Raw genomic sequence first — 27,703 nt, 5'->3', positions numbered from 1 at the left:
TATACACTAGAATAGGAGATATTAGTCCTTAAACACCTCAATAAACACTCCTATACACTAGAATAGGAGATATTAGTCCATAAACACCTCAATAAACACTCCTATACACTAGAATAGGAGATATTAGTCCATAAACACCTCAATAAACACTCCTATACACTAGAATAGGAGATATTAGTCCTTAAACACCTCAATAAACACTAATATACACTAGAATAGGAGATATTAGTCCATAAACATCTCAATAAACACTCCTATACACTAGAATAGGAGATATTAGTCCATAAACACCTCAATAAACACTAATATACACTAGACTATGACATATTAGCCCTTAAACACCTCAATAAACACATTTAAAGAGGAGATATTAGCCCACAAATTGTCACCAGATGACAAACTGGGGTTTTCTGATTATCCCAGTATTGTTTATTTGACAGGAATCCTTTCTCACTCAAAAGACTGGTAGCAACACCCTGAAGACCTGAAGCTGATATTGTGTGGTCAGTCTGGAGAGGGTTAAACTGGAAAGCAAAAGACAGTGGGGAAAGATATCAGTCCAGCAGGTTGTTTTAGCAGAGGCCTTCCAGCTCTGCTAAACTATCAACATACTAACCAGCGCTAACAAATCCTGTTGCCGTTTCCTCCCGCCGTCTCGCTGAGTGATGCATGCGGTCTATGGAGCTCCTGAGACGTCGGCTCACTCCCATCAGCGCTCATGATGGATCAGGACATGGCATGCCAACGCAGCGCACATGCTAATCTCATCGCCACATGCTAATCTCTTGTATGTGCATTGCTGTATGCTAACCCAGAGCGCAGCGGGGGATAAGGCCAGGCGGCCTACCCGCTCTACTACACCCCCTCAGCACCGTTAGAGCTGCTAACATCTGCTTCAGTGCTTAGCCCCACATGCTAACCCCCCAGGTGATGATTCATTCACTGTATGGACCCCTGGCGTAGTCGGCCGCTTTAAGAGCAAAGCCATGCGCAAAAGGTCCCGCGGGGAGCCCGAGAGCTTTCAGCGGTTTGAGTTGTGAGTAGTTGGAGAAGCTAAAGCTCCAAAAAAAAAACAAGGCTTGATTGGTTTAGCAGGTAAACATGAAATGATTCGGGTGGTTTTATGCGCATTTGGAGGACGAGGCTCTGAGCATTTATTCACTTTGCTAGCTGGGCTTTCCTGACGGGAGATATGATTCATACCTGGAGGACCTGGAGTGTTTAAATGCAAATGTGTGTTCAAATATCCTAATTCGTACTTCTGAAAGCCAAATGAAGATCTGATGAAAGCCCAACCAGACCATTTGCTTGTCCGGTCTCAGTGGTTGCATAAAACATCTTAAGTAAAGTTATCCCTTAAGGCAACTGTTCATAAACCCTTAAACTCTCCCTCACGTCTCCTCTTCAATAACTTTCCCTTAAGTGAACTCCCCTAAATCTGCAAAGGATCTCCACACAGTTCTCTAATGGATGATGGGAAGGGATGTTTTATTATTGGAAAATTAAACTGTTAACATCAAAACACAGAATTTAGCACATGTTTAGCTTTAGCTCATTATCTTAACTGACCTGTGAACTCTAAAGGACTCTCAGCCTGCATTTATACTTTAAGTAAAACCTGTATTTTTGATATTTTCCATTTTCTATAGGTGTATAGATCAATCTAGGTCCAATCAACAATAAAAGGGTCATAATTATGTTCTGCAAGACCATTTTCCAACCTCCAGCTGCTTTAGGTGCGGCGTCTTTAAGACTTTAGGTTATATGTAAACAAGCAGTTGCTGCGATTTCAGATATAGAAGATATGCTGTGGCATTAATGTGTGCGTAATGTGTAGCGAGGCATTAGCAGCCTGTCGGACGTCGACCTTGACCAGCATCCTTACTGTGCTGCCTGTGGTCCTGGTGAAGAGCCCTGATGTCAGTGTTGCAAAATCCTCCCAATTTGTTTGGAAACCGCCCAATCTGGCAACACTGGATGCATACACAGGCTGAACGCCGGCCTTCCTCAGAAAAGCATGAATTATGGGTATTCCATATTTGTTTAGTGGACACAGTTTGTATACTTTATATTAGGGTGCATTGTGGGATTGTTACAGTGCGCTACGTTCTAAATGGGGAGATCTCTTTAAAAACAAGCTTTGCTTGTTGGCTTGGACGCAAACTAGCAATCAGCCACACTTACCACAACCACCGCTACGGTAACTGACTTATGCTAATTAGGGCTTGATGAGAAATCGTTTGGTCCATCTTTCCAGCTGAGGCTAATTAAAGACGGGGTGGGGGGTGTTGGGGGGGGTTGGGCGAGTGTTTGGGGGGGCAGAATGTGATGGAGAAGAGGAGGAAAGTGAAATGTTTGGGAGCTGTTGTTGTGGTGTGTTGGAGATCAGTGCGCTCTGTTGTTTGTTTCTTTGGACGTCGTGTTTGTTTTAACGCCGGAGGCTGCGGACAGGCTGGGGATTATGCCGCACTGATCACCATGACAACCAGCCTGAGCCCCCCTAGATGCTCCCAAATGGAGGATCAGTGTATTCAGGGGTGGCTTAAGGGAATGTGGTGACTCCGATATCATTCTGGATTCCTAGTGAAGGTGGTATCTTCATGCCACGTAGTCTGTGTGTGTGTGTGTGTGTGTGTGTGTGTGTGTGTGTGTGTATGTGTGTGTGTTCATCTCTCACCGTTTAGGTCTTTGCGTAGCTTGCGTAGATCTCGCTGAAAGTCATCAAACTTCATTTGCGAGGCCTGGAAAAGGTCTTGAGGCTCCGGGAGAGGATACACACACGTCTCTCTGCCCGCATCCTGAAACACACACACACACAATAAATGAGTTTTCTTGTCTTTGTGGGGTATTACCACTGCCCTTACACACCCCAACCCAGCCCTAACATTAGCAATCTAATAAAAAAAAAAAGTCAAAAGTCAAATCTCTAACGTCCAAACGGCCATTTCTGTCATTCTGGGAACATTTATTACACACACACACACACACACACACACACACACACACACACACACACACACACACACACAAACAAACATGCATGTGTGCTATACACATACACACATGTAAAATAATCCAAACAAACCAATTACACTGAGAGACAGTGTTTGGAGATCCAAAGAAGATCAAAACAAAAATCAACAAATTTCCCATCAGTCCGATTTTCCCCCCTGTCTACAAATCAGGCTCCAATTAAAGCCCATATGCATCAAACCGTGAGTGCAGTGTTTGGAAAAGTGAGGAAAGTGCTTGGGCCTGTTCAGTTGCACAGCCGCCACTTTCTCTGGGTCATGTTTAAAGCTACATTTAGCATTTTAAATCTGCAGCTTCAGAGTCATGCTGATGCTCCACTGACTGGAACAGGGAGAACGGCGTCTCCGTCATTCCCACTCCGGGCCGGAGCACTGCTACTGCACTATGGAACTTTGGAGCTTTTGCCTCTCTACCTTCAGAAGCTGCTTCTGGATCTCTCAGCTTGTCTAGAAATGCACGTGTACACCCCCACCCCACCCCCCCCATGTACAGCCACATTTACAGATCACTACGTTGACCACTTTTAGTACTCTACACAGTACATTGTTTTTTTTGGGGGGCAGGGGGTTCTCTTTCCTACCACCTAGCTAGAACTCCCCCTATAACATGATGCTACCAATGATGGGAGTGTGAAGGCTAGTATGATCGTATAGGCTTAACATGGTTAACTATGAGCTGATGGGATTGAGGGATGATAATAAGGTAATGAGGCCAGTTTTGCTCTCTAGGACTCCAGGTTACGGACAGCTGTGGCATCACTACAATCTCCTCAACACAGAGCCACAGCTGCAGCCTCTTTAACATCCAACACCTGAGGGGCCTTTTTGCTCTGCTGACCGCACGGTTAGCAAAGGGTCTGTACTCGACCTGCCGCTCAGATTTTCCCAATTAGAAAGAACACATCTGCAGCCGTCGCTTATTTACAGCCCCGCTGCTTTGAGCCGACAGCCAGGCGCGGCATCAAACACAGGAGACAGCGAGTAAGAGTGATGAAACGCTGTCCTCGGGCAGACGGCCCTGATGAGAACACTGGCCGGGATTCAGAGCTAAATCAGAGGATGAAGAGAGAGCGAGAGAGAGAGAGAGAGAGAGAGAGAGAGAGAGAGAGAGAGAGAGAGAAAGAGCAAGAGAGAGAGAAAGAGCAAGAGAGAGAGAGAGGTTGAAGTAAACAGAAACAGAAAAACGTACCTCATCAAAGTGTCGCAGATAGTAAGCAACGATGTAAGACAGCAGACTCTGAGAGTTGTCCTGATGGAGGGAGAGAGAGAGAGAGAGAGAGTAAATAAGGTGAGTAAACTGTGGTGAAACAGTCTTTCATTGGCTGTAATTATGATTTACCCACTATGAGTCAGATTACAGGGGCATACATATATATTTATTTACATCATCATGACTGAGGCCCAGGGCCACCGCCAACCCTCGGGGTGTTCGTATACAGTCCTATGGAAAAGTCCCCCTACCCAACAGTGGGAACCACCACCCTTGGCTCAGATGACACTAGCGAGCCGTCGTGGTATGGACTGTATTAGGGTGAGGGAAAGTGTTGATTATAGAGGTCAGCTGCTCCACAGTGGGGCGACGATGGCTCTGCACCACTCGCTGGAGCCGTGGTTCCCCCTCTGGCGTCAGTAGACCGCGGGGCAGCACTGGATAACACTACACCTGGCATTAGCTGCGCTTTTGATGAGCGGATCACATACAGATTTCACTCGTCCGCATCGCGATAAAAAGCCACGTAAACTGTGATCGGATTACGATCGGACCACTGAAACCACATTTGGAGATGTTCTGAGACGCATCTCGCCCACATCTAATCAGATTCAGATCAGATTCCGTCAGGCGAAAAAATGTTCATACAAGTAATAATTGCTGTGGATTTGGCTTCTTGCTCGGTCTCTCTCGCTCTCTTTCTCTCTCACGCTGTGTGCGTTTGCTCGCCCTTGCTGGTATATGTTTGCAGTATTGCAGAGTTTGATTGTTGCTTGCCATTTAAATAGTCTGATACAGCCGTTACAGGAACGAGAGAACCATCTATTGTTCCACCCCGCTGTAGCAGAACCCCCACCGCTCTTCTGAAACCTTCACAGTTAAGAAGCTGCTGTTTACAGGAAGTGAAAACAGTGTAAACAGAATCCAGTCAAAGTAGATCCAGATACTACACGACGCATGTGAATGCCAGGTGTAAACATGCTCACTGTTCGGCCATTAGGAGGCGCTCAACGTAAAAGAAAGTCCATTCTCGGCTCGAGAACATCCCAAGACGTCAGCAGCTTCCAAGATGCGGCCACTCTTCACCTGGTACCCTCTACCATCATGCCCTTTTGGACAATAGCCAAATCAATTCCTTTGCTCATGACGGTCGTGTTGCGTTCATTCCAAACCAGGGGTGGTCATAATGTTCTGAGCATATGTATGTACATATACACATAGTATAAGTATATGTGGATAAACTATATATAGTGGTGGCTCAGCGGTTAGAGCTCCGGGCTGTTGATAAAAGGGTTGTGGGTTCGATTCCCGGGCTCGGCAAGCTGCCACTGTTTGGCCCTTGAGCAAGACCCTTCACCCTCTCTGCTCCCCGGGTGCTGGAGTTGGCTGCCCACCGCTCTGGGTGTGTGTGTGTACTCACTGCCCCTAGTTCACTTACGCTGCTTTTGACATCTTTTAGTTTGGGCAAAATATCCAGAGTGAAGCCGTCCGCCTGGCCTCGGCTCCTGTTCCCTCCGTTCATATAGTTTCCAAACGCCAGAACCAGCCCGAGAACCTGCAGAACCCCCTCATCTGACTGCAGAGACTACAGAGAGAGAGAGAGAGAGACAGAGAGAGAGAGAGAGAGAGAGAGACAGAGAGAGAGAGAGATTTGGGGGTTAAAGTGAAAACTCTTACACTAAACGTAGGCATATCGGCCAAGAATGGGCCCTGACATTCACTTCATCATCTATGAGGCTCATGCAGATAACAAGTAACAGCCTTGCTATATTGACTAAAGTATTGGGACACCTGTTCATTCATAGTTTCTTCCAAAAACAAGGGCATTAAAAAAAGAGCTGATCCTGCTTTTGTTGGAGTAACTGTCTCTACTGTGCAGGGAGGAAGGCTTTCTACTAGATTTTGGAGGAGCACTGTTATGAGGAGTTGATTGCAGGGATGTCCACAAACATTTGGACATTTAGTGTACCTCAGAATAGTAACAGCAGCTGCCTGAAATCCTGATTTCTCCATATTTTGTTCCATTTGCAGTGGGATGCAGTGCTGCTAACCGGTGGGGTGTAGGCTTCCAGTGCTACGTTAGCCTTGTAGCTACGGCGCAAAGCTAAATATCCAAAGCATGTCTTGACCGACTGACTACATTTGGGCTAAATTGGATTTTTCTCTCTCTCTCTCACCGTGCAGACCCTCTGCAGTAGCTGGACTTTGCGCTGGACATTGGAGATGCACTCTGTGAAGGTGGACTGGAAAAGGATGCAGAAAACACGACCTGAGAACTGAGGAACCCCCGCCAGCTGCAGCAAGAACCTGCACACAGAGAGAGAGAGAGAGAGAGAGAGAGAGAGAGAGAGAGACAGAGACAGACAGACCGACCGACAGTGTCACAACCTGCCATCTCTCATTCGGATCAAATGGAATTTGGTTTCATTTTAACCCAGTTCCCTCCCAGTAGACTAGTAGACTCCCCCAGCACACAAGGAGACCAGCACATTGTATCTACCTTGTATCTCCATTTTTGGTGTTTTTAACTTTTTGAGTTAACGTGAATCTACCTGAGGTTTTTCCTCCTCCTGTAAAGCTAGCCCTCGATAATTAGCCTCACGCCGAGTAGAGGGTGAAGAGGAGGACCAACCTACCCACCCAGAGAGAGCGAGGTCAGTTGTGTTCTCTGGGGCATCCAGACATATTTGGCTGTGGCATCACCGGGAATGATGGGGCTGACTGTTGCACCAACTAGGAGCTTGTGAACGGGACTTTTTTTTTTTACCAGCTTCCCATAATATTTGTCCTGGTAACTGGTATCTAGCATCAGTATCTAGTACGAAGCAATAAGATGTGTGTGTTTATGGGCGGAGCCAATTCAGGCTGCGTGTGAACGTGTGGAAGCCTCACTGTTCTGGTTTGTCCAGAGGTTTGGCGTTCTCCTTCTCAGCGCTGGACTTGACGTGCCTCTCGATCTGATCCATCTCCTCCTTCTGAGCTCGCTGAGAACAAAACAGGAGGGAGGAGACAAAAAGGATTTATTCCTTTAAAAAAAAAAATAAACATAACAATCCGTGTGGGTGTGTGTGTGTGTTTGTGTGTGTGAGAATGGTTTGTTGCTGCTTTGTTGTAAAATGAAAAGGGACGGGTCATGATTTATAAGGGAAAGGCCTCAGGGGGGGTGTGTGTGTGGGGGGGGGGGGGGGCTGTTACAAAGCGTTATGGTAATCAGTAGTCAAATATGGTGTGTGTGTGTGCGCTAGGCCCAAGCATGCATGTAGAGGAAGGAGATGAAGGCCCACTGGCCTGCCTACTGTGGTTGAGCTGGGCAAGGGGAAAAGAGGGGAGTGGGAGTGTGAGAGTGAGTGAGTGTGTGTGTGTGTGTGTGTGTGTGTGTGTGTGTGTGTGTGTGTGTGTGTGTGTGTTCAGTGGTTTGGGGTGAAGGAGTCAGAGACAGTGCGGAGTCTCGAACACTAAAGAGAAACAACCTCAACATCCCAACAGTCCTCGTACTCCAGAGACACACAACACACTCAATTTTCCTGGTCCTGAATTCTGATTGGCTGTCCAAATCCACTGTAAAATACAGATACATATACATGGACAAAAGTATTGGGACACCTGTCATTCATTATTTCTTCCAAAATCAAGGGTACTAAAAAAAAACATAGCCTGCTTCTGTTGCTACTAGACTTTGAAGGAGCACTGCTGTGAGGATTTGATTGTATCTCCTCGTCCCCAACTCATCCCAATAGTACTGGATGGAGCACCATCCCTCATTCCAGAGAACACAGTTTCACAGCATGTTCATGTTGATCTGCTCTAAAGAGTCCTATTGGCAGTGCTTCTCTACAGGGAATAGCTATGTGCACATAGAAGGGGTGTCCACAAACATTTGGACATGTAGTGTAGATAGAGAGGGTGAGAAATTGACAGATGGAAGGAGAGAGTGGGGAGGAAGAGGTTCTGGATAGAGTCACTTTTGAAAGTGGAACCCTATTTAGATCAGTAGGGCTACACAGAACCATTTGAAATGGTTCTACATATCTACAAGAACCTTTTCTTGTATATGAAGAACCGTTTAACCAGGCAAAGAACAGTGGTTCTGTGAGTCGTCATGGTTCTGTATGAGACTGTTGTCTTCATTAAGAGCCCTTAAGGCTGATGCTTTCACCAAAAGGGTCGAAGGAGAACCTTCTAGAGAGAAATCTAGCACAAATACAATCAGCATTGGTCAGGGAGTTACAGAACGCTGCTGGAACCCTTCCTCCTCTGCTCTCAGAACCCAGATAATGTCTTCATGTCCCTCGCCCTTCCCCTCTCTCTCTCTCTCTCTCTCACTCTGTGTGTGTGTGTGTGTGTGTGTGTGTGTGTGTGTCTGCAGTGGTCGCTCTGGCTCCATGGTAAACCCTGTACATTCCCGTGGTGTTCGCGGCCTGTGTGTTTGTTTTGGTATGTAACACACACGCTTCCTCGGCTCCGTGTCCGGGTGGGCCGCACTCCGGCTGCCTGGCGGTGACCCGGAGCGGAACGAACCAATACCAGAAAAGTAACGGGGGTGGGGGGGCGGCAGCGAGGGTGTCGGGGTGTCTGTGTTACTTCTCTGTTCCTGAGCTTCTGGAAATAAACCAGAGCTGCTTACGTTTTCATACAGAGCCTGAAGCGTCTCCAGATCCACCACAGCGTTGTCCAGGTTCAACACGGCTGCAGGAGAAAGAGCAGAGATGGAGTTAGACTGACTGCCAGAACATTACAACCACCGACAGGTGAAGAGAATAGCAAGGCCGCCAGTGAACAGTCAGTTCAGTGAGTGGAAGCACAAGGTAAGTAGGTGTTTCTAATAAAGTGGCCAGTGAGTGCAAGTACAAGGTAAGTAGGTGTTTCTAATAAAGTGGCCAGGGAGTTGAAGTATGAGGTAGGTGTTTCTAATAAAGTGGCCTTTGAGTAGATGCACAAGGCAATAAAGTGGCCAGTGTTCAGTCATATTTCTTTCATATTTCTCAGAATTTGTGATGTTATCAGGTTAGAGCAGAGCGTAATAAAAGATCATGGCGAAGATATTTGGCTCTAAATGAAGTTAAATTAAAGCAATTTCGCTAAAGCTCAGAAACACAGACCATGACAGCAATCAGTTCAGAACAAACGAGTCCAATCAAGACCACAAACACAGCAAATACGAGACTGAACCCAAACGTCACTGCTGTGTAAACCAACAATACAGCCCAGACGAGAGCAGCCACAGTTTGATCTACGGCCGGATCGGCGAGCCAAGTTTTACCGTCCAAAGTATCCCGATCAGAGCCAGAGCAGCTCTTCAGCCTGACAGTGGGGAGTTATATAAGCTAGCAATGCTAACATGCTAGTTCAGAGCGCTAATGAAGACCCTCGCTGATCAGACCCTCAGTCAGAGTTACTGATGACGGACTAATCTCACACATGTAAAGTCTACACTATAGGGACAAAAGTATTGGGACACCTGTTCATTCATTGTTTCTTCCAAAATTACTGGTATAAAAAAAGTTTATCCTGCTTTTGAAATTCCAGCATTCCAGAGAACACAGCTCCACAATTCCTCTCTCTCTCTCTCTCTCTCTCTCTCTCTCTCTCTCTCTCTCTCTCTCTCTCTCTCTCTCTCTCTCAGCTGGTTGTAATAAGCTCCTCAGCAGCAGAATCCCACTCCTGTCTGAATGACCACAGCAGATCAGTCTATCCACATACACACACACTCAGCGAGGTGCCTTCCAGTTCCGCCACTAACTGCTCTGCTCGAGTGTTTGGCTCTGTGCTGAAAGTGAGTGTGTGTGTGTGTGTGTGCGCACGCGAGTGTGTGTAGCGTCTCCTGCTGTTATTGGTCTGTAATGAGCGCAGTGAGATCAGAAATGCTTTATTTGACTCTCAAACACACACACACACACACACACACACACACACACACACACACACACACACACACACACACACACACACACACACACACTCTCTCTCTCTCTCTCTCTCTCTCTCTCTCTCTCTCTCTCTCTCTCTCTGTGTATAAGTGGTGTTCTGGGACAGATGGCTAGAAATATATTTTTTGGTAATAATAATATGTTATAATAATTATTATTATTATTAATAATAATAATAAATAAAGAATTGGGGTGGGGTGTGTGAAATGGGTTGTGTGGGTGTGTGTGAAGCCGATAATGAGGAGAGTCTGCTCAGTGAGTGCTGACAGCTAATGCAGAGAGAACAGTAGAGCCCTTCACACTCAGCTGCATATCTCCACCTCTCAAACCATCATACACACACACACACACACACACACACACACACACACACACACACACACACACACAGATATTTATTTACGATACATGTAGCAACCATTTGCTAGGACCGGAGACACCAGCAACCTAGGATACCTTAGCAACCACCTAGCAACACCATTGCAACCATCTAGTAACCACTGGAAATACCATAGCAACCATTTAGCAATACCCTAGAACCAACTTAGCAACACTACAACAACAACCTAGAATACCACAGCAACGATTTTGCAACCATCTAGCAACCACTTAGCAGCTCAAAAGCAACCACCTGGAACACCTTAGCAACCACTTAGCAACAGCAGTGTCACTGCAGTGATGGTCTGAATGGGGAAACGCTGGCGGATCCTCCTGCTGCTGTTACAGACACATGTACAGCTCTGCAGATCAGACTGAGATCAACACACTTACTCTAAATATTCCAGCAGAGCTCTGTTAGCTGTGTGGGAAAACAACACACACAAACACATGGAACCCCACCGAACTAGATTGTGAGTGAGTGTGTGTGTGTGTGTGTGTTTGCAGTCAAAACTGTGTATAAAAGCCATCAGTTGGGAGAAAAATGCACAGTGGTTTCTTTCATTTGCAGCCGTTTATGGTCTGAGCTCCAACCGCACTGGCATTACCGGCGTTACGAGCGAGAAGCAAGCGCAGACAGCGCTGGTTAAACGCGTTCGGAAGGAACCCTCCTCGTCCCTCCTCCTTTCATCTTCACTCCTCTCTTCTCCCTCTTCCTCTCCTGTCTGGCTTTAGGACCCCTCACACTCTCAGCCTCATTTGGTTTTCATTACAGCCTCAAATCCACTCTAGTGTACGACAGAATGAACGGCCGTCATTGTCGTCACTAGTCTCTCTCTCTCTCTCTTTTTTTTTTTTACACCCTGTCTCACGATCCGAGCTCGTGGTTCATGTCCAGATACCAAACACACATCAGATGATGCATTTCCTCTGCCACCAGTGCTGAAGTGTGCGTCCTCCAGTTTTTTTGTGTGACTCCCTAATGAAACACAACTGCGTGCTGCCATTGTTCTGCTCATGCTAACTCCAGGGCTCGTCGGTTCCAAAAAGGAGTCAATTGTCCAATTCCAGGCATTTGGGACTTGGGAGCCAACTCCAAAGCTCTGGACAACGTGTCCTTCCCCAACAGACACGTCTCAAAGCAAAATCTACAACGCCTAAAGAAAATGAGGCTCATCGTTAACATCTGCCCACCCCAAGCTCACCAAAGAACAACTGGGTAGCTCCTAGGGCAGGGGGTGGACAACGGGGGCCGGAGTCCAGCCCAGTTTGCTGATTTTTCCCTGCTCTAACAGACCTGGAGGTTAACGGGTGACTGGACTCAGGAGTGCTTGAGTAGGAAAAAGCTCCAGGACCAGAATTGTCCACCCCTGCTCTACTGAGACCGTATTTTGGACACTGAGGACATTGGGGACACACAGACGTCCATTGCTGTTAGGATGTAGTGGATGGAGGAGGGGGGGGGGGTTAAGTAGGCCTAAATTGTAGGATTGTGTGTGAGAGTGGGAGTGTGTGTGTGAGAGTGGGAGGGGCTTAAATACCTTTGAAAAGAACAGCTCCTTTCATCTTTAATAATCATCACAACATCAATTCATACATCAATAAAAAAAAGGCAACTTTAAAACCCCAGTATTTCACTGGACACTGTTCTGAGCGACTGGCTAGAACTGTGATCTGATTATTGATCTAATTGATCTGATTACTGACTTGGACATTTCAGGATAATTGGTCCACTTTTAGGTTTATTCTCACTGTCCTTTTTTTATTTTTTTATTTTTTTTTAAACTTTGATGTCTTTTAAAGTGGGCAGCTGTTCTTTATACTGTGGTAGAAGTTTGTAATGAGTGGACCAATAGGAATTCTCCAAAAATTTCTAATCCTACCCATTTTCTACCCAATTTGGAAAACCAATTACCCAATCACTGGCAATGTCCCCAACACTAGGAGGGCGAAGACTAGCACGTCTCCTGGACGTCCTCTTCTCGGGATGTGAAAAATGCGGGATTATTAAATTGTGCATTTGCTTGAAGGGAGTAGCGTTCCAGAATTGGGTGCATAATCAGCAAACGCTGTGGGGTTACAGGGTTCACAGTGCTGCACCAAACAGGCTAGAGCTATTTATTGGTCACTTATTCTAGACCAGAAGCAGAATAGACGGTAGACTCTCATCATTAACACAGCGCATAACAAGCTATAGGCTCAGAAGTTTCGTAGGAAACAGGGGAAAGGGCTCGTAAAGCGTTCGGTAAATGTAGTGTGGGTTGGCGTTTTCGTTAATAGGAGCCACTGAGCCAATGACCACAAACTCACAATTCAGAAGAACACAACACTCTCATTAATCTCATTAATGCTGTAATATTGTAGCAAGTGAATGTTTATTAAACCTGTGTGATCTTAGCTTTGATGACTCAGTTAATCAGCATAATTAATATTCAGTTATTAATGTGTAATAATAACAGTGCTAATTCGGGACCGCTCTGATTCGCCACTTATTTTTTAGAGCCGGTTCAGGACCTTTTATGCTAATTCTGCAGGTCAGTGTTAGAGGCCCATTATCCATCATCACAGATGAGTCCAAGACGTTCTGCTTAACGATCAACTGCATCCTGTCAGACTGTGTAATCAGCAGCCTGGCTGAGGAGCAAGAGCAGAAAAGAGGAAGACGGTGGTGGTGTCCAGTGTTCAGACATGCTGCTGAAGGATGGAGGAGAATGTAGTCCGTGGAATCAGGGACAGCTGGACGATGGATGATACAATGGGACGATGTGGTCGATAATGAAAGGATCATCATGCCTGTGGTACCACGTCATTTGTTTAGTAGGTAAAAAGACAAGAAGGATCCAAGACCTCCAGAGAGCAGCCAACGGTGCCAGTGGCAATAAAAACTCCCTTAGAGCTGGAGGAAGAAAGCTTGGGAGAAACCAAGAAATCATGAGGGGGACCCGACCCGTCGTCCTCTGCTCTGATCATAATCATAATATAAAAATTATGGTGTAGAAGAACTTCACCATAATTATTCATATTAGTCATATTCCACTTCAACATTCTATGAATCCCATTCCAAAAACCTATTGTTTTTATTGCGCTGATTCCAAAATTGCTTCTACATTCAATTACAAAATTCTATTGAATGAAATTCCATTTATAATTCCTTTTAATAAATCAGTTCAGAAAGTCCATTCAAAACTCCTTTTCCACACCATTTCAAAAACATGACAGAGTTAGTCAGTGCTCCCTCAGTGAAGTTCCCTGAGGTCTACCACCGGTACAATAGAACTCCTCAGCTCGACTACGGGTCATTTATTAGGTTCGGAGCAGACTGCAGAAAGCAGGAGGCAGCAACCTTCAGATGAACCGTTGGATCTCCTCCTGTGTCGCAGCAGAGCGGCCGTCAAACATCCACTCACGCTGTGTGTGTAGGGCTCAGGGGAACACCGATACATACCTATTCACACCGAATCCCTAAACATGCCCTCCCCTCTCCTCTCTTCACAGTCTATAAACAGTATAAACTACCTGTTTTAAATTCATTCTTTATGCAATATCACTAAAGAGGCATATTTTATGATATATTCATGCAAGATGTTCAATCTGCAAGACTTTCATTCTGTACAGTCACTGCATTACAGCTTTATTCTCAATATTAATTCCATAAGGATAATCATTTTATAAGAACTCATACTGGACTTATACTGGACATAAATTAATTACAATTTCATACTGAATATTCATTTTATTAGAACATAATACTAGATATATAGATATTGTTTTTCTTTTTAAAACTTATGAATGATATTAGAACTTTATACTGGATATGAACTGTATACAGACTTTAGATGTAGAGTTTATTCGATGAGTGGTGTGATGATTAATTAATGTTTCATAAAGAATCTTTTCAAACTCTTTATTATTTATTACTTTTTATATATTAAATATATTCCTACACACACACAAACACGCACACACACACAAATATAAACATAAATCTCTCACCATGCTGAATGTCCTTCATATCCAAATGCAGACTAGACATCAAAATCCCCACAGCCTGAGAGCGCTTATTACTCAACAACTTCACCACCTGAGAGAGAGAAACCAAGGGTTAGATGACCGGACTGGCCATGGATGGTTTTTTAGTCAAAACTCTAAGATCTACACCAAATCTAAAAGTCTGACCTGGACTTCATATAACCCGAGACGCACCGGGCTCACACACACACACCACACACACACACTCTCTGTATAACTGTAGTATTGTGTTGTGACAGGCTGAGGATATTTAATAGCAGGCTGAGTTTAGCCTAATAAGGGCTCCGAGGCTCCGGCTGCTGTTTTAGGACGCAGCTGTTTTTTTCCTCTCTGGTGTTAAACTCACATTAAAGTCCAGCTCAGAAACTGAACCACCGGCCAAGCTCACTGCAGCCATTATGCAAATCATATAGCTGTCCAGAACGATTAGCCTGATTTTGCACTTGCAGAGGGCCTCCACAAATCGTGTGTGTGTGTGCATTCAGGAGGCTGACTGATTTCCTTACGAGTCTGTATTTTTGTAAGTACAGTAAAAATAGCCTTGCTGATAGTGTCGCTCTTGTGGGAAGCAGCAATAACTCCTGAGCTGCCGAGCGTTATTCACCGTTTTCTCACAGTGCCGGATAAACCCAGGCCCGAAACTCGACCACAATGTGGATCAAAACAAACTGAGCTTATATGGAAATACGGGTTTATTTTGGAGCTCAGAGAGGCAGTGTTGAGGTCAGTCTGCTGGAGCTGACCGCAGAAGGCCGGCTGCGTCTGAATACTTTACTGAAACGTCCTCTCCCAGATTTTGCCGTGGATCCGTCAGCTATTCAGCTCCTGTACTCCCCCCCCCCCCCCCCCCTCTTGTGCCACTAAAACAGCTCTGACCAGTCGAGGCACGGACTTAAAGACCTCTGTTATCTGGCACCAAGACTACCGTCAGCAGCAGATCCTTTAAGTCCTGTACGTTGTGAGGTGGGGCATCCATGAGCATCAGTGAGAGCCCTGGTCATCCTTCCTTGGAGCAAATTTGGTAGGTACTGAGCACTATATACCAGGAACATGTTCTGGATATGTTCTGACCCAGCCGTCTAGACGTCACACTTCAGCCCTTTACTCGTGATTATTCGTTTGTTGAGGGCGCTCTGTATACAACAGCTGGGCTAGGAAGGGCAACAATGGCAGTAGACCTCGTCTGGGATCAAACTCAGGAGCTCTTAAGCCACATCCAAGTTCTCCGACCACAGTGAGTAAATGTGCTTACAGGATTCAAACAACCATCAGGGTATATATACTTTTAAACTATACGCTTATCCAACACACACACACACACACACACACACACACACACACACACACACACAGTGTGGCATAACCACTGAACCACAGCAGGCTGGCTGGAGTCTCTGGGTAAGCCAGTGGTTTGAGGTCTGAGGGTCTTTAACTTAACACAGACCCAGAGAATGAACGAATAAGAGAGAGCGCGCAAGAGAGAGAGAGTGCGAGAGAGAAAGAGAGAAAGAGAGAGAGAGAGAGAGAGAGAGAATGAATAAACAAAATACCTTGGACTCAAAACACCCACAAATCCCTTATAAACTCTAGTTCTTACCAACCATAGTTGTACGGCCTCACCAATAACACACTGTGTGGATAACAGAAATTCCTGTAACTCATTTACTCATTTCCTTCCTTTTCCCAGCCCCACTTCTCTCCAATAAGGAGGAATATCCTCCACCTCCAGCACGTTTCATTCATTTTTCATCGCTCGCCGTGTCAAGACGCCCGCCGCCCTTCTGACGCCCAAAACATGTAAACAAAACTGACATTTCTTTCCCCTCAGTCGGCGACAGTGGCCATGAATGAACGTGTCTGCTGAGTCATCACCCCCATCCCCGTCCCCGTCCCCATTCCCTAAGCAGAGGAGTTCCTAACGAAGGCATGGCCGCATCGTTAATCTGCTCCTGGTTGGCTCGCCGCATTGCAAGAGGCGAATGTTCGGAAATGAGTTGTGTGTTTGTGTGTGTGTGTGTGTGTGCGCGCATTGTGGTGCTGACTCGTGCTAATTCATGAGCTGCTCTGTTTGTGGTGAATGGATGGAAGGTCTCCAGCTCTAAATAAATGGCCTCTTTCCCCCAAACAGACTTCAGTGGAAGAGCTAGGCGATGCGTGTTCAGCATTCTGGCTAAAAGCAGCTCTGAAAACTGAAGCTATGCGTCCTCATACTTGATGGTGATTTACAGTGGCATGCACAAGCTTTCGGCCATCCCTGGTCAATATATCGGTTACTGAGAATAGCTAAGTCGGGAAAAGATGACCTCTTGACCTCCTGATTTCTAAAAGGTTTCCAATTTTCAAATGAAAAAACAGGAAAAGGGCCAAAAGGGAAAAAAAAGAATAATAAAATAAAATCGGCCCTGTCAGCAGCCCAGGTTTTGCAACACCGGCTGAAGGAAGGTGGCGCTGCATTACAGCCTCCCGGTAGAACTGTGAGATTCCTGGGTCGGCTTGCAGCACTGTGCTCTCGAGGTCTACCCACAGATTTGAGCAATGATCTTTAGGTTTAGGGGACTGTGAGGGTCGTGGCCCTTAGGTAGAGCTGAGTGTAGTGTAGAGGTATTTTCCGCTGTGGGTGGACAGGGGTCTTTGGCAGGTACATCTATAGGCTTGTGCTATTGGTGGAGTGGCACGGGTCAGTGGTAGTCCGAGACTGGCTGGGAAAAGGCACTTTTTGGCCTCTTTGACCGGAGAAGTCTGGACCGGTTTGGCCTCACAGAGAGACTTCCGCCCATTTTCCGGCTGAATCCATTCTTCCCTCCACCAGTGAAACGTTTCCCTGTGCCACTGGCTGCAGCACGAACCCAAAGCATGACCGATCCGCCCCCCATGCTTAACAGTTGGAAAGGTGTTCTTGTCATGAAATTCTGCCGCCTCTTTTCTCCAAACATATCTTTGCTCATTGTGGTCACAATTGTGGTCCCGTCCAAGCGATTTGCCTTTGGAAATGAATCAGTCTTGTTTGGATGTTTCTATGAAAAACATTCTGACGCTGAAGGTCAGATTTCTTAAGGTGCTCAAACTTTTGCATGGTGCTCTTTTGATAAGGTGGGGGTGGGATGGGGCAGGGGGTGGGTGTTGACAGATGCAGTTAAGTAGATAACCCTACCTGTTTTGCCTTTGACTTGGTGATGGTGTCCGAGATGGGCTTCTTCTTCTCTTTCACAGCACTTTTGGCAAACAGCTCCACAAACTCCTCAAAATCCACACGTGGCTCCTCCACCTTCTCCCACACCAGCAGAGTGTTTGGCTCTCTGCAGACAGGAGAGTGATGATTTATTATTATTTATTTATTTTAGAATATCCTGGAGAACTAGGTAGCCTAGCAAGGAACCTACTCATATCTAGTACGTTTCTAGTGGTTCTGCACTAAAACAGACAAGAAACACTATATAGACAAAAGTATTGGCCTCCCTGATTTCCTGCTTTTATTGGAGTGACTGTCTCTACTGTCTAGAGAAGTGTAGACATTCTACTAGATTTTGGAGGAACATTGCTGTGAGGATTTGGTTGCATTAAGTTACAAGAGTGTTAGTGAGGTCGGGATGTTGGATGATCACCACCTCAACTCATCCCAGAAGTAGTAGATTGATGAAGCACCACATCCATCATTCCAGAGAACACAGTAAGTTCCACAGCTCAATGCTGGGGGCTTTACACCCCTCTAGCCCACGCCTGGCATTAGGCAGCATGGTGCCAATAGGTTCATGATGTTTATCTGCTCCAGAGAGTCCTATTGTATTGGCAGTACTTCTGTACAGGGACTAGACAAGCTGTGTGTGTGTGTGGTGTGTGTGTGTGTGGCGCACGTAGGTCCATAAATTACATGTATTGTAAATCAGTGAGATGACACACACACACACACACACACACACACACACACACACACACACACCATATACACTTGATGAACCAACTGATTACTTTTTGGCATGCAGCTGTATCCTGGTCCAGTAGAGAGGCTTCATGGGTCGCGGAGGTTCTATGACTGCTTTCAAAGTAGCAGCTTCCTGAGCCATGCCCACCAACCCCATAGGGAGACCTCCAAGACCAAGGGGTGGGGGTAGGGGTGCAAAACCTGGAGGGGGAGGAGGTGGTGGGGGTCCAAATCCTGGAGGAGGAGGTGGTGGTGGAGGTCCACAGCCTGGAGGAGGAGGAGGTGGTGGAGGAGGTGGGGCTCCACAGCCTGGAGGAAGCGGTGGAGGTGGTGGAGGGGGACAAAGACCATGCCCAGGTAAAGGCGGCGGCGGTGGTGGTGGTGGAGATTGTACTGACACACCAGGTGCCAAAGGGAGTGGGGGTGGGGGAGGAGGAGGAGTAGGTGGGGCTGCGGATATAGCAGGACCACTCAGGCCTGGTGGTGGTGGAGGAGGAGGAGGTGGTGGTGGAGCTGATAATACACCTGGCCCAGTCGGTGCAGATGGAGGAGGTGGGTGGGCAGGAGGGGACAGGGGTCTTTGGCAGGTGCACATATAGGCTTGTGCTATTGGTGGAGTGGCACGGTCAGTCGTAGTCCGAGACTGGCTAGGAAAAGGCACGGGGAAATGTAAGGCCTCTTTGACCGGAGAAGTCTGGACCGATTTGGCCTCACAGAGAGACTTCCGCCCGCTCGCATGTCCGAGGGTCAGGCTCAATCCATTTTCCAGCTTATCGGTCACTGTCCCCTCCGAGATACTGGACGGTCCCTGCTCTTTCTCCAGCTGCATTATCTTCTCTCGTAACTCGTTGATCGTTGTCTCCAGGTGCTCGACTGACACAGAATTCCCAGCTAGATCGGTCCCGGATCCCATAGCAGCGCTGTTCTGCAGGACGTACAGATTTAAAAAACAGATGAGAGGCAGAAACAGAGATTTTTAAAAACACAAAACTACAACAAAACCCCTCCTGAGAAGATCTCAGACTACGAGAGGGACTGAACTTCTACCTTTTCTTATTGGTGTAAAAATGGGGTAAATGAGCTGCTATGGCATCTAAACAGATATGATGGAGTTCAGAGTCTATAACGTTCAAATTAGGGCTACGTGTGTGAACGAAATTCCAGGCAAGTATGACAGTATAATGCGCACTGTGTTTCTGTGTGGTGAGTGCTGTGTGAGAAGGTAGGGCTTGGGACGTGCTTTCCAATAACACAGGCCAGGCATGCATGCGGTGTCCCACAAGCCAATAAAAGCAGTTTGGCTGATGGGGAGGTGGGAGGGGGGGGGTCTCCCCCTTGCTTTTTCCGGATAATGGGGAGAGGGTGAACACGGAGGAATAAAAGGCATGGCCACAATCAGTACGGAAAACTAAACACACACTCACACACGGTCCAGCAGTTTGGGTCACAGAAGTCCAGAGAGTCTAGACGCCAGAAGTTGTTGTGTCTCCAAGGGGCTCCTAAAAGGCGGGCCGCGGAGTCTGGGGAAGTCTGGGGAAGTCGGGGGAACGGGCCAATTCTGAACCACCACACAGCCGCAAACGGCTTCAAAGCCCCCTGTGTGCAGCGCAGTGGGGAGGTTTAGGGAAAACACCCTACACCCAAGTCTGGCTTTACCCACAAGCCTGATAGCGCTATCGCTCAGGACTGCGTTTGGCCAAACAGGAGCAGCATCTGAGGACCATGGCAGGGTGAACCCGCCCGCCCTTATGTAGGACTTAGAGTAGGGTAGAGTCCGAGACAAGTGAGGAGTGGAGATGATGGTGAAAAAGGGTGTGGAGGTCAGATAAAGGCCATGGTTCAGGTTAAATACTGAAATTTCTTTGAAACATGACTGAGATTAGGACTATAGAGGAGAGCATGTTCACCCTGTCCAAGACCAGTTCAGGACAAACCCAAGCTCTAGTCTAACTAGGCCAGAGAACATCACAATCCCTCTGAAATAAGGCTTAGTAGACTGTAGTATAGACCACCTTCAACCAATCCAAGGCAAGTCCAATAGCTAGTCATTCAGAGTCAGAGACCAATTAAAGGTCATGGTTAAATATGGCTTAGAGAAAGACTGTAGTGAAGACCACCTTCATCCAGTCCAAAACAAGTCCAGGACAAGGCCAATATGCTTCTCAAAAGAGGTCAGAGACCAAATAAAGGCCACGGTTGAATATCAGATATCTCACTCAGACATGTCTTAGGGTAAGACTGTAGTGAAGACCACCTTCATCAAATTCAAGACCGGGACAGTTCCAAGAGTGTGTGTCAAAGGGATCCAAATAACCATGGTTGAACCTTGGAATCTCTATTAAATATGACTGAGGGTGGGACTATAGAGAAGACTCCATAAACCGACAGCTAGTCAAAAAGGGGGCGGGGACAAAGTAAAGGACATGGTTGAATCTTGGAATCTCTCCCAAATATGGCGACAGGTAAGACCACCTTCATCAAGTCTAAGACATGCCCAAGACAAGTCCAAGCTGCTAGTCAGAAGAGGGCCCAAGCCCAAGTAGAGGCCAGAGCTGAATACTGGAATCTCTCTCGAATATGACTGAAGGTTGGGCTGCGTTCAAGCCCACGTTGATCAAGTCCAAGACTCGTAGAGACAGAGACAAATCAGAGTTCAAAGGGGACTCAGACCAAGTCTAGACCAAGTCCAAATGAAAACAAGACTGATCAAGACCCAATAAGACTGGATTACCTATAACTATCTAACACTATAACTGAATGGGTCTATGGTGTGACCTGACCCTGAAGAGTGGCAGTTCTGCAGATGCAGGTATTGAACCCACAACCTTGTGATCAATAAGAATAACCCAGTGCTCTAGCCACTAAACCACCACTGCCCCCCAGTTTGATTCGGTTCTGGAGCACAAATATTACCGTGTCTCAAGTCCAAGCTCTGGTTCTAGAGCACCGGCTTAGAGCATAGGCTCCAATCCCAGCATTAAGATTCTGCACAACTCATCAACTTAGTACCAAATACCTGAATGCTAATTCTAACAGGACAAACTGGGCCAGGCATCTGGCATGATCAGGCATCTTGGCGGGTCAGTGATGCTTTTTAGGCCCAATAAGTGCTAGAACCACTCCATTGTCATTAGAAATAAACCAGTAGGGTGCACGAGTCAACAGCAGAGGGCAGTGTTCCTCTATAGTCTGAAGCAAAGGAAACACACACATACACGCACACACACACACCTGGGTTGTATCGGATGCTGGGGGCCACAGGGTTTGTAACTTTCCTGGTGTTCTGGCCTCAGGTTGACCCAACGGAGCCCAAGTGTACAACTGCTCCTTCTGAAAGACAAAGACAGACAGAGAGACAGAAGGTAGGTGAGAGACGGAGGTCGTCTCTTCAGGGTCACCCTGTCAAGGGAAGGGTGCCCTCTGCTGGCACCACACTTTTTCTTATTGCTTCAGTACAGGCTAGGCTAACACTGCTAACAAACACTGGACTCATTTGACAAACTCATAGGGTTTAGAACATTATCTATCCCTGTCTGTCTGCAAAGGCAGGGTTCTAGATACTCGCAGGACCTGTCTGTTTACTAACCTGAGAAAAACAGCAGCTGAGCTGCAGTGGCATTGCAAAAACGTTCTGCTAGCAAAGACATGGCTCACGATACACAGAACATGTCTGTAAGCAAAAGGCATGGTTCTAGATACACAGCGCATGAAGAGCTGTGATGGCCAAGACATGGTTCTGGATACACAGAAAGGGATACTTTTAGCGAAGGCATGGTTCTAGATACATGGAAAAAGAAATCTGTTAGCAAAGTCATGGTCCAGAGAGAAGTTCTGTTAGAAAAGCCATGGTTCTAGATACAGAGTAAATGATTTTGTTTGCAAAAGCGTGGTTCTACATACATAAAGAGCGTGGTTAGAAAAGGCATTGTTCTAGAAACATAAAAGAGCTCTGTTAGCAAATCCATTGTTCTAGATACACAGAGTATAAAGAGTTGTGCTGGCCAAGATTGTTCTGGATACACAGAAAGGCATTCTTTTAGCCAAGGCATGGTTCTAGACATGAACAAAATGCAAAAAAAATCTGTTAGCAAAGACATGGCCCAGAGAAGAGTTATGTTAGGAAAGTCATGGTTCTAGATACAGAGTAAGTGATTTTGTGAGTTATATTTGCAAATGCATGGTTCTAGACACAAAGTGTTCTATGCAAAAGCATGGTCCTAGATACATAGAAAGAAGTTCTGTTAGAAAAAGCATGGTTCTAGATACACAGAAAAAGTTCTGTTAACATGGTTCTAGATACATAAAACGTATTCATCCTGGATACACAGTTATTTAAAAAAGTTATATTAGCAAAGGCATGGTTCTAGTTTTGTTTTCAAAAGCATGGTTCTAGATACATTTTGATGATAAATGTATTAAATAATTAGTGGAACCAAAACAATGAACTGGCTTTAATAAAGTGTGAAGCAGGAGCAGTAGTACTGTGTTGGGGATCTGACCAAATTCCCACTCAGAGCAGGTGACAGACTGACCCCGGGTCAGGCGAGGTCTGAGGCTTCCGAGGCTCGTGTATGAGAACAGAGTGTGTGACGGGCAGAACCCGGCCCGGACCCCTGATTTCATCTGACAGAATGGGGTCTGTGACGGCCCTGAATTAGCCCAGCCTCATCCGTCATACAGCGTTAGCGGGCACTAGACCCAGCAGCAGCTCTGACAGAAAGTCCAACAGCGCTCAAATCTGTGCTTTATTAGACCGCGCTGGAGGAGGCCTCAATGCCTCTGCCTGCTGACAGATACGCTACATGTCCAAATGTTTGTGGACACCCTTTCTAATGAATGCATTCATAATAATAATTCTGACGTTCATCTGCTGCACTGTAAACATCTGTAATACAATAAGACAATAACCGAGACGTCTTCAGGAGACAGTCGCTGCCTCGGACAATACACTAGATTCACCACTGACTGAATAGAGCCTTTAGTTCTGCTGCATTACTCTGGGTTGGAGCAACACACACACACACTCACTCACACACACACACACACACACACACACACACACACACACAATGGTGAAATCATGCACTGTGAGTAATCCCGTGCTGAGACGGCCTCAGGACAACACACGCATTGTGCTGTTATATGTGTGACTGATCAGCAGCTTCTATTAATAAACAGCAGGATTTACAGACCAACACACAGTTCTAGATGCACAAGGACTGTTTTAGATGTAAATGGAAAAAGTCTGTTACCAAGGATAAAGTTCTAGATTCATAGATGTGGCCGATTTAGCACAGACATGGTTCTGTATTTACACACAGTTTACAGGCACAGTTGTGTAGGTCAGGTGCTAGACCAGTTTTGCTATCAAAGATATGGTATAATATAATTAATATTCAGTATGAAGCTGTAATAACATCAATATCCAGTATGAGGTTCTAACAACATTAATATCCAGTATGAAGTTCTAATAACATTAATATCCAGTGTGAAGTTCTAATAACATTAATATCCAGTATGAAGCTCTAATAACATTAATATCCAGTATGAAGTTCTAATAACATTAATATCCAGTATATATTAATATAAATATCTAATTTAAATGACAGTCCACAATGCACTGCTAATAAAATAAATATCCAGAATGAATTGTAATGGAATTAAGGAACAGAATGACTAGTATGTAAAGAGGGGAACAGGGGATCTCGAGGCAGATTAACTAATAGATCAAATAACTGAGAGATGATTTTTGGGTGGAGTTTCCCTTTGGTAAACAGAGGCCATGAGTAGAGCGGACTATGGAGGAGAATGTAAGGTGAGCAGCTGCTGCTGTGTAAAAGGCCAGTGAACAGCAGTCCTGTGTGAGTGTGTGTGTGTGTGTGTGTGTGTGTGTGTGTGTGTGTGTGTGTCAGTAAAAGTAGTGGCAGGACATGTGCAGCTATTATGCAACCATGTTAGCAGATGTCCCACACATACAGACGTGACGTGACGTGTGTGTGTGTGTGTGTGTGTGTGTACTTGCGGTAATCAGTGCTAAAAGATCATCTTTCACTTACAAATCCGCTCTGACTGACCGAGGAGAGAGAGAGAGACAGAATACAGAAACATGACATCAGTGATAATCTGTCACCATGGAAACCACCACACCCATCCAGCGGTGTTCTGTTACATTATTAGGAGTATTCAACTGTCAATCAAAAAAGGGTATCTCACTCACACACACAGACACACACACAGACACACAAGCCTGGTCACAGTCTAGCAAGGCTCAGATAATACTGTGATGTCTAGGCTCCTAAAACACTCCTGGTCTACTTCTATAATAGACCATACATCTCTGCACCATCATCACCATCATCATCATCATCAATCACATTTCTACTTTTTACGTGTGTGTGTGTGTGTGTGTGTGTGTGTGTGTATTTATAAAAAAGGATTTGGATGATTATTGACTTTGTGTTTCTCAGTAAGATTAGCCACTGTCTTGACAAATCGACCACCACTCGGTCGTCTGTCACTTTTATGTCCCCAAAGACCACACAGTTCAAATTCACAGATACAATCTATGGACACAAGTATTGGGACACCCGCTTATTCATTGTTTCTTCTGAAATCAAGGGTATTAAAAAGAGCTGATCCTGCTTCTGTTGGAGTAGCTGTCTCTACTGTCCAGAGAAGAAGACTTTCTACTAGATTTTAGAGGAGCATTGCTGCGAGGAATTGATTGCATTCAGTGACAAGAACGCTACTGAGGTCAGGATGTCAGATGATCACCACCTCGCTCATCATCCCCAACACCCCAACTTCTCCCAAAATTATTGGATGAAGCTCCACCACCATCATTCCAGAGAGCACAGTTCTTCCACTGCTTTACACCCCTCTAGCCCACGCCTGGCACACCTGGCTCATGTTTACCTGCTTGTATTCTTTTGCCAGTACCGGAATTACACAAGCTGTGTGTGTGCGTTACATGCGTCTGCCCCCCCCCCCCCCAATTTATTGTGTCTGTGTCAGCAATGGGTGCAACTTAAAGGAAAGTGTCCACAAACATTTGGACATATAGTGTATGCAGCTCTGGGAATACAAGAAGATGGCCAGCGGTGGGTTCTACCCGGACCCGGTTCATGTTTCACTACACGGAAAGTCCATGTTGCATTTCATCCTGAGTTACTGTGTACCTCGCTCGCCCCCACCCCCCGCCCCCCGCCCCCATTTATTCTCTCTCACTCCTCAGAGCAGACTTTGAGAGGTGTTTAATGAAGTGTTGGATGATGTGAGAAAACAGCGTTAAATTTAGCCAGGATTCTTCAGCAGCAGCAGCAGACTCCATTCCCCTCTGCATTCCTCATTAACACGCTGCTGGAGACGCCTGGGCCGTCACACACTCGGCCGAACTGTGCCCATCCTAAAGGAATACTAACAAAAATCACTTAGCAAAAAGCAAGCGAGCATGCTAAGTAGCCTCCACTGACTTCCATTTGTCGCTGGTCTCAACAGCCTTCCGTTAAAGCAGCTCAAATATTCCCAATCTCCAATTCCCACCCGCAAGGGAGGACGCCCCATATCATACCGTCCAAGCCTAATGGTAGCACAGCATAACAGTAATATCTAGTACACGGCCAAGTAAGCCCATTCCCCCATGTGCATTTAAGATGGCCACAGGAAGGGGGCGCTATGGGAGCTCACTGATTGGTGAAACAGTTAAAAGAGTTCTGTTAAAAAAGACAAAGCAAGGAACCCTGGAGGAACCGGTCTACGAAAATGAGCCTGAAAACAGTGGAAACCACCCCCAAAACCGTTCCCTCGACTCTTCTCAAACCTGTGTGATTTGAGCCTCAGTTAGCTGGAACACGGTCTGTGCTGTGGTGTTTAGCCTGCTGGCTAACTTAGCTAACCAAACAATCTAGTTTAACTGAGATTAACTGAAGATCTCAAGTCCAGTTTATACAGAAATCCCCTAAAAATGATGACTATGGCTCACAATGGCTGAATCAGAGACCGAACCAAAGAGGAACTCTCACATTAAACAAGGGTTTGCTGACTGCGTCACTTCCTGCGTCCGGCTCTCTGAAGCAGTCGCTGAAGGGCTGCAGAATCCCCAGAGCCAGAATCTGCGAGCACAGCTTCTCAGGCTCTTCACCGTCTTCATCACCACCCTCATCAGCAGGGGAGCGCATACAACACCGGTCTAGCAGAGTGCGACCTGGGAAAGAGAGAGAGTGAGAGATAGAGAGACGGATTAAAGACACAATCGCCCGGTCAGTACGAGGGGAGGACAGGTTAGGTTAAAAATGTTGGAACGTCATCGCAGTGAGATGTTCGAGAGCATCAGAGAACAGAAGCAGGTGATCTTCCAGGTGAACAGGGCTGGGTAGGCTACTTTCCTCCCCCTCGTCCATCAGACAGAAAGTCACTGAATCCCTGTAAGAGTCGGTCTCTCTGCTCTGGGTGGGAGTGGTAACCCTTCCTGAGGAGCACCGCTGAACGCAGAGCTATGGCAGTACTTCCTATTATATTATTAATAAGCTTCCTGAACTCTGCTCAGTCTTCCTCCTCTCCTGAAACATCACGATCAGTCAACGCAGGGCTGGTGTCTGAGGCTCGCTTCTCTACGAAGCTAATGTAGCTAACGAGTAATGGAGGACACAGTTTCATCTGCTGGGTTTTATTTTCGTCTTGACCTGCAGGGTTCGGACACTAGCAAAATTAGAAATGAGCAAAACCTCAGTTTCATGTTATGGTTCCAGTTCAAACTTTTGCAAACATTTGCACAATTCATACGCTTCAGTTCTCCGGCTTATCTGTGGTGAATTAGCCCACACACTCGGCTCATGGTGTCGGACGTTTGCTTCTTTAGTTAGGCACCGGAGCTACAAAGCTAATGTAGCTAGCTAATGAGTAAGCAGCCAATTAGCACCATCATCCACTCACTTTAAACCCTGTGGAGTAGCCTTTAGCTACATTAGCCTCAACCATTAGCGTTCCATTACATGTTAGTTAGCTGCACTAGCCTCAAATATTAGTCTTTAATTACTTGTTAGCTACACTAGCCTCACCCATTAGCGTTCCTTGACTTGCTAGCTACACTAGCCTCATCCATTAGCCTTCCATTACTTGTTAGCTACACTAGCCTCATCCATTAGCCTTCCTTGACTTGTTAGCTACACTAGCCTCAAACATCTTTCAATTTCTTGTTTGCTAAATTAGC

General features: G+C 46.1%; 1 protein-coding gene across 1 annotated transcript in view; it reads right to left on the bottom strand.

Moving 5' to 3' along the window:
* fmn2a (formin 2a) overlaps positions 1 to 27,703 on the bottom strand; it is a 41,388-nt gene that overhangs the window by 7,578 nt on the left and 6,107 nt on the right. The window contains exons 4-14 of the mRNA XM_072690063.1: positions 26,517 to 26,698; positions 21,727 to 21,825; positions 18,543 to 19,420; positions 17,728 to 17,872; positions 14,541 to 14,628; positions 8,867 to 8,928; positions 7,135 to 7,226; positions 6,420 to 6,549; positions 5,681 to 5,827; positions 4,222 to 4,281; positions 2,678 to 2,798 (exon numbers count right to left, since the gene is read on the bottom strand). Coding sequence (XP_072546164.1) covers positions 2,678 to 2,798; positions 4,222 to 4,281; positions 5,681 to 5,827; positions 6,420 to 6,549; positions 7,135 to 7,226; positions 8,867 to 8,928; positions 14,541 to 14,628; positions 17,728 to 17,872; positions 18,543 to 19,420; positions 21,727 to 21,825; positions 26,517 to 26,698 — 2,004 coding nt within the window. The remainder of the gene's footprint in view (positions 1 to 2,677; positions 2,799 to 4,221; positions 4,282 to 5,680; positions 5,828 to 6,419; positions 6,550 to 7,134; positions 7,227 to 8,866; positions 8,929 to 14,540; positions 14,629 to 17,727; positions 17,873 to 18,542; positions 19,421 to 21,726; positions 21,826 to 26,516; positions 26,699 to 27,703) is intronic.

The sequence above is a fragment of the Salminus brasiliensis genome, chromosome 10 (assembly GCF_030463535.1).
Source record: "Salminus brasiliensis chromosome 10, fSalBra1.hap2, whole genome shotgun sequence".
NCBI classification, from domain to species: domain Eukaryota; kingdom Metazoa; phylum Chordata; class Actinopteri; order Characiformes; family Bryconidae; genus Salminus; species Salminus brasiliensis.
This window is presented reverse-complemented; position numbering and strand designations above follow the sequence as displayed.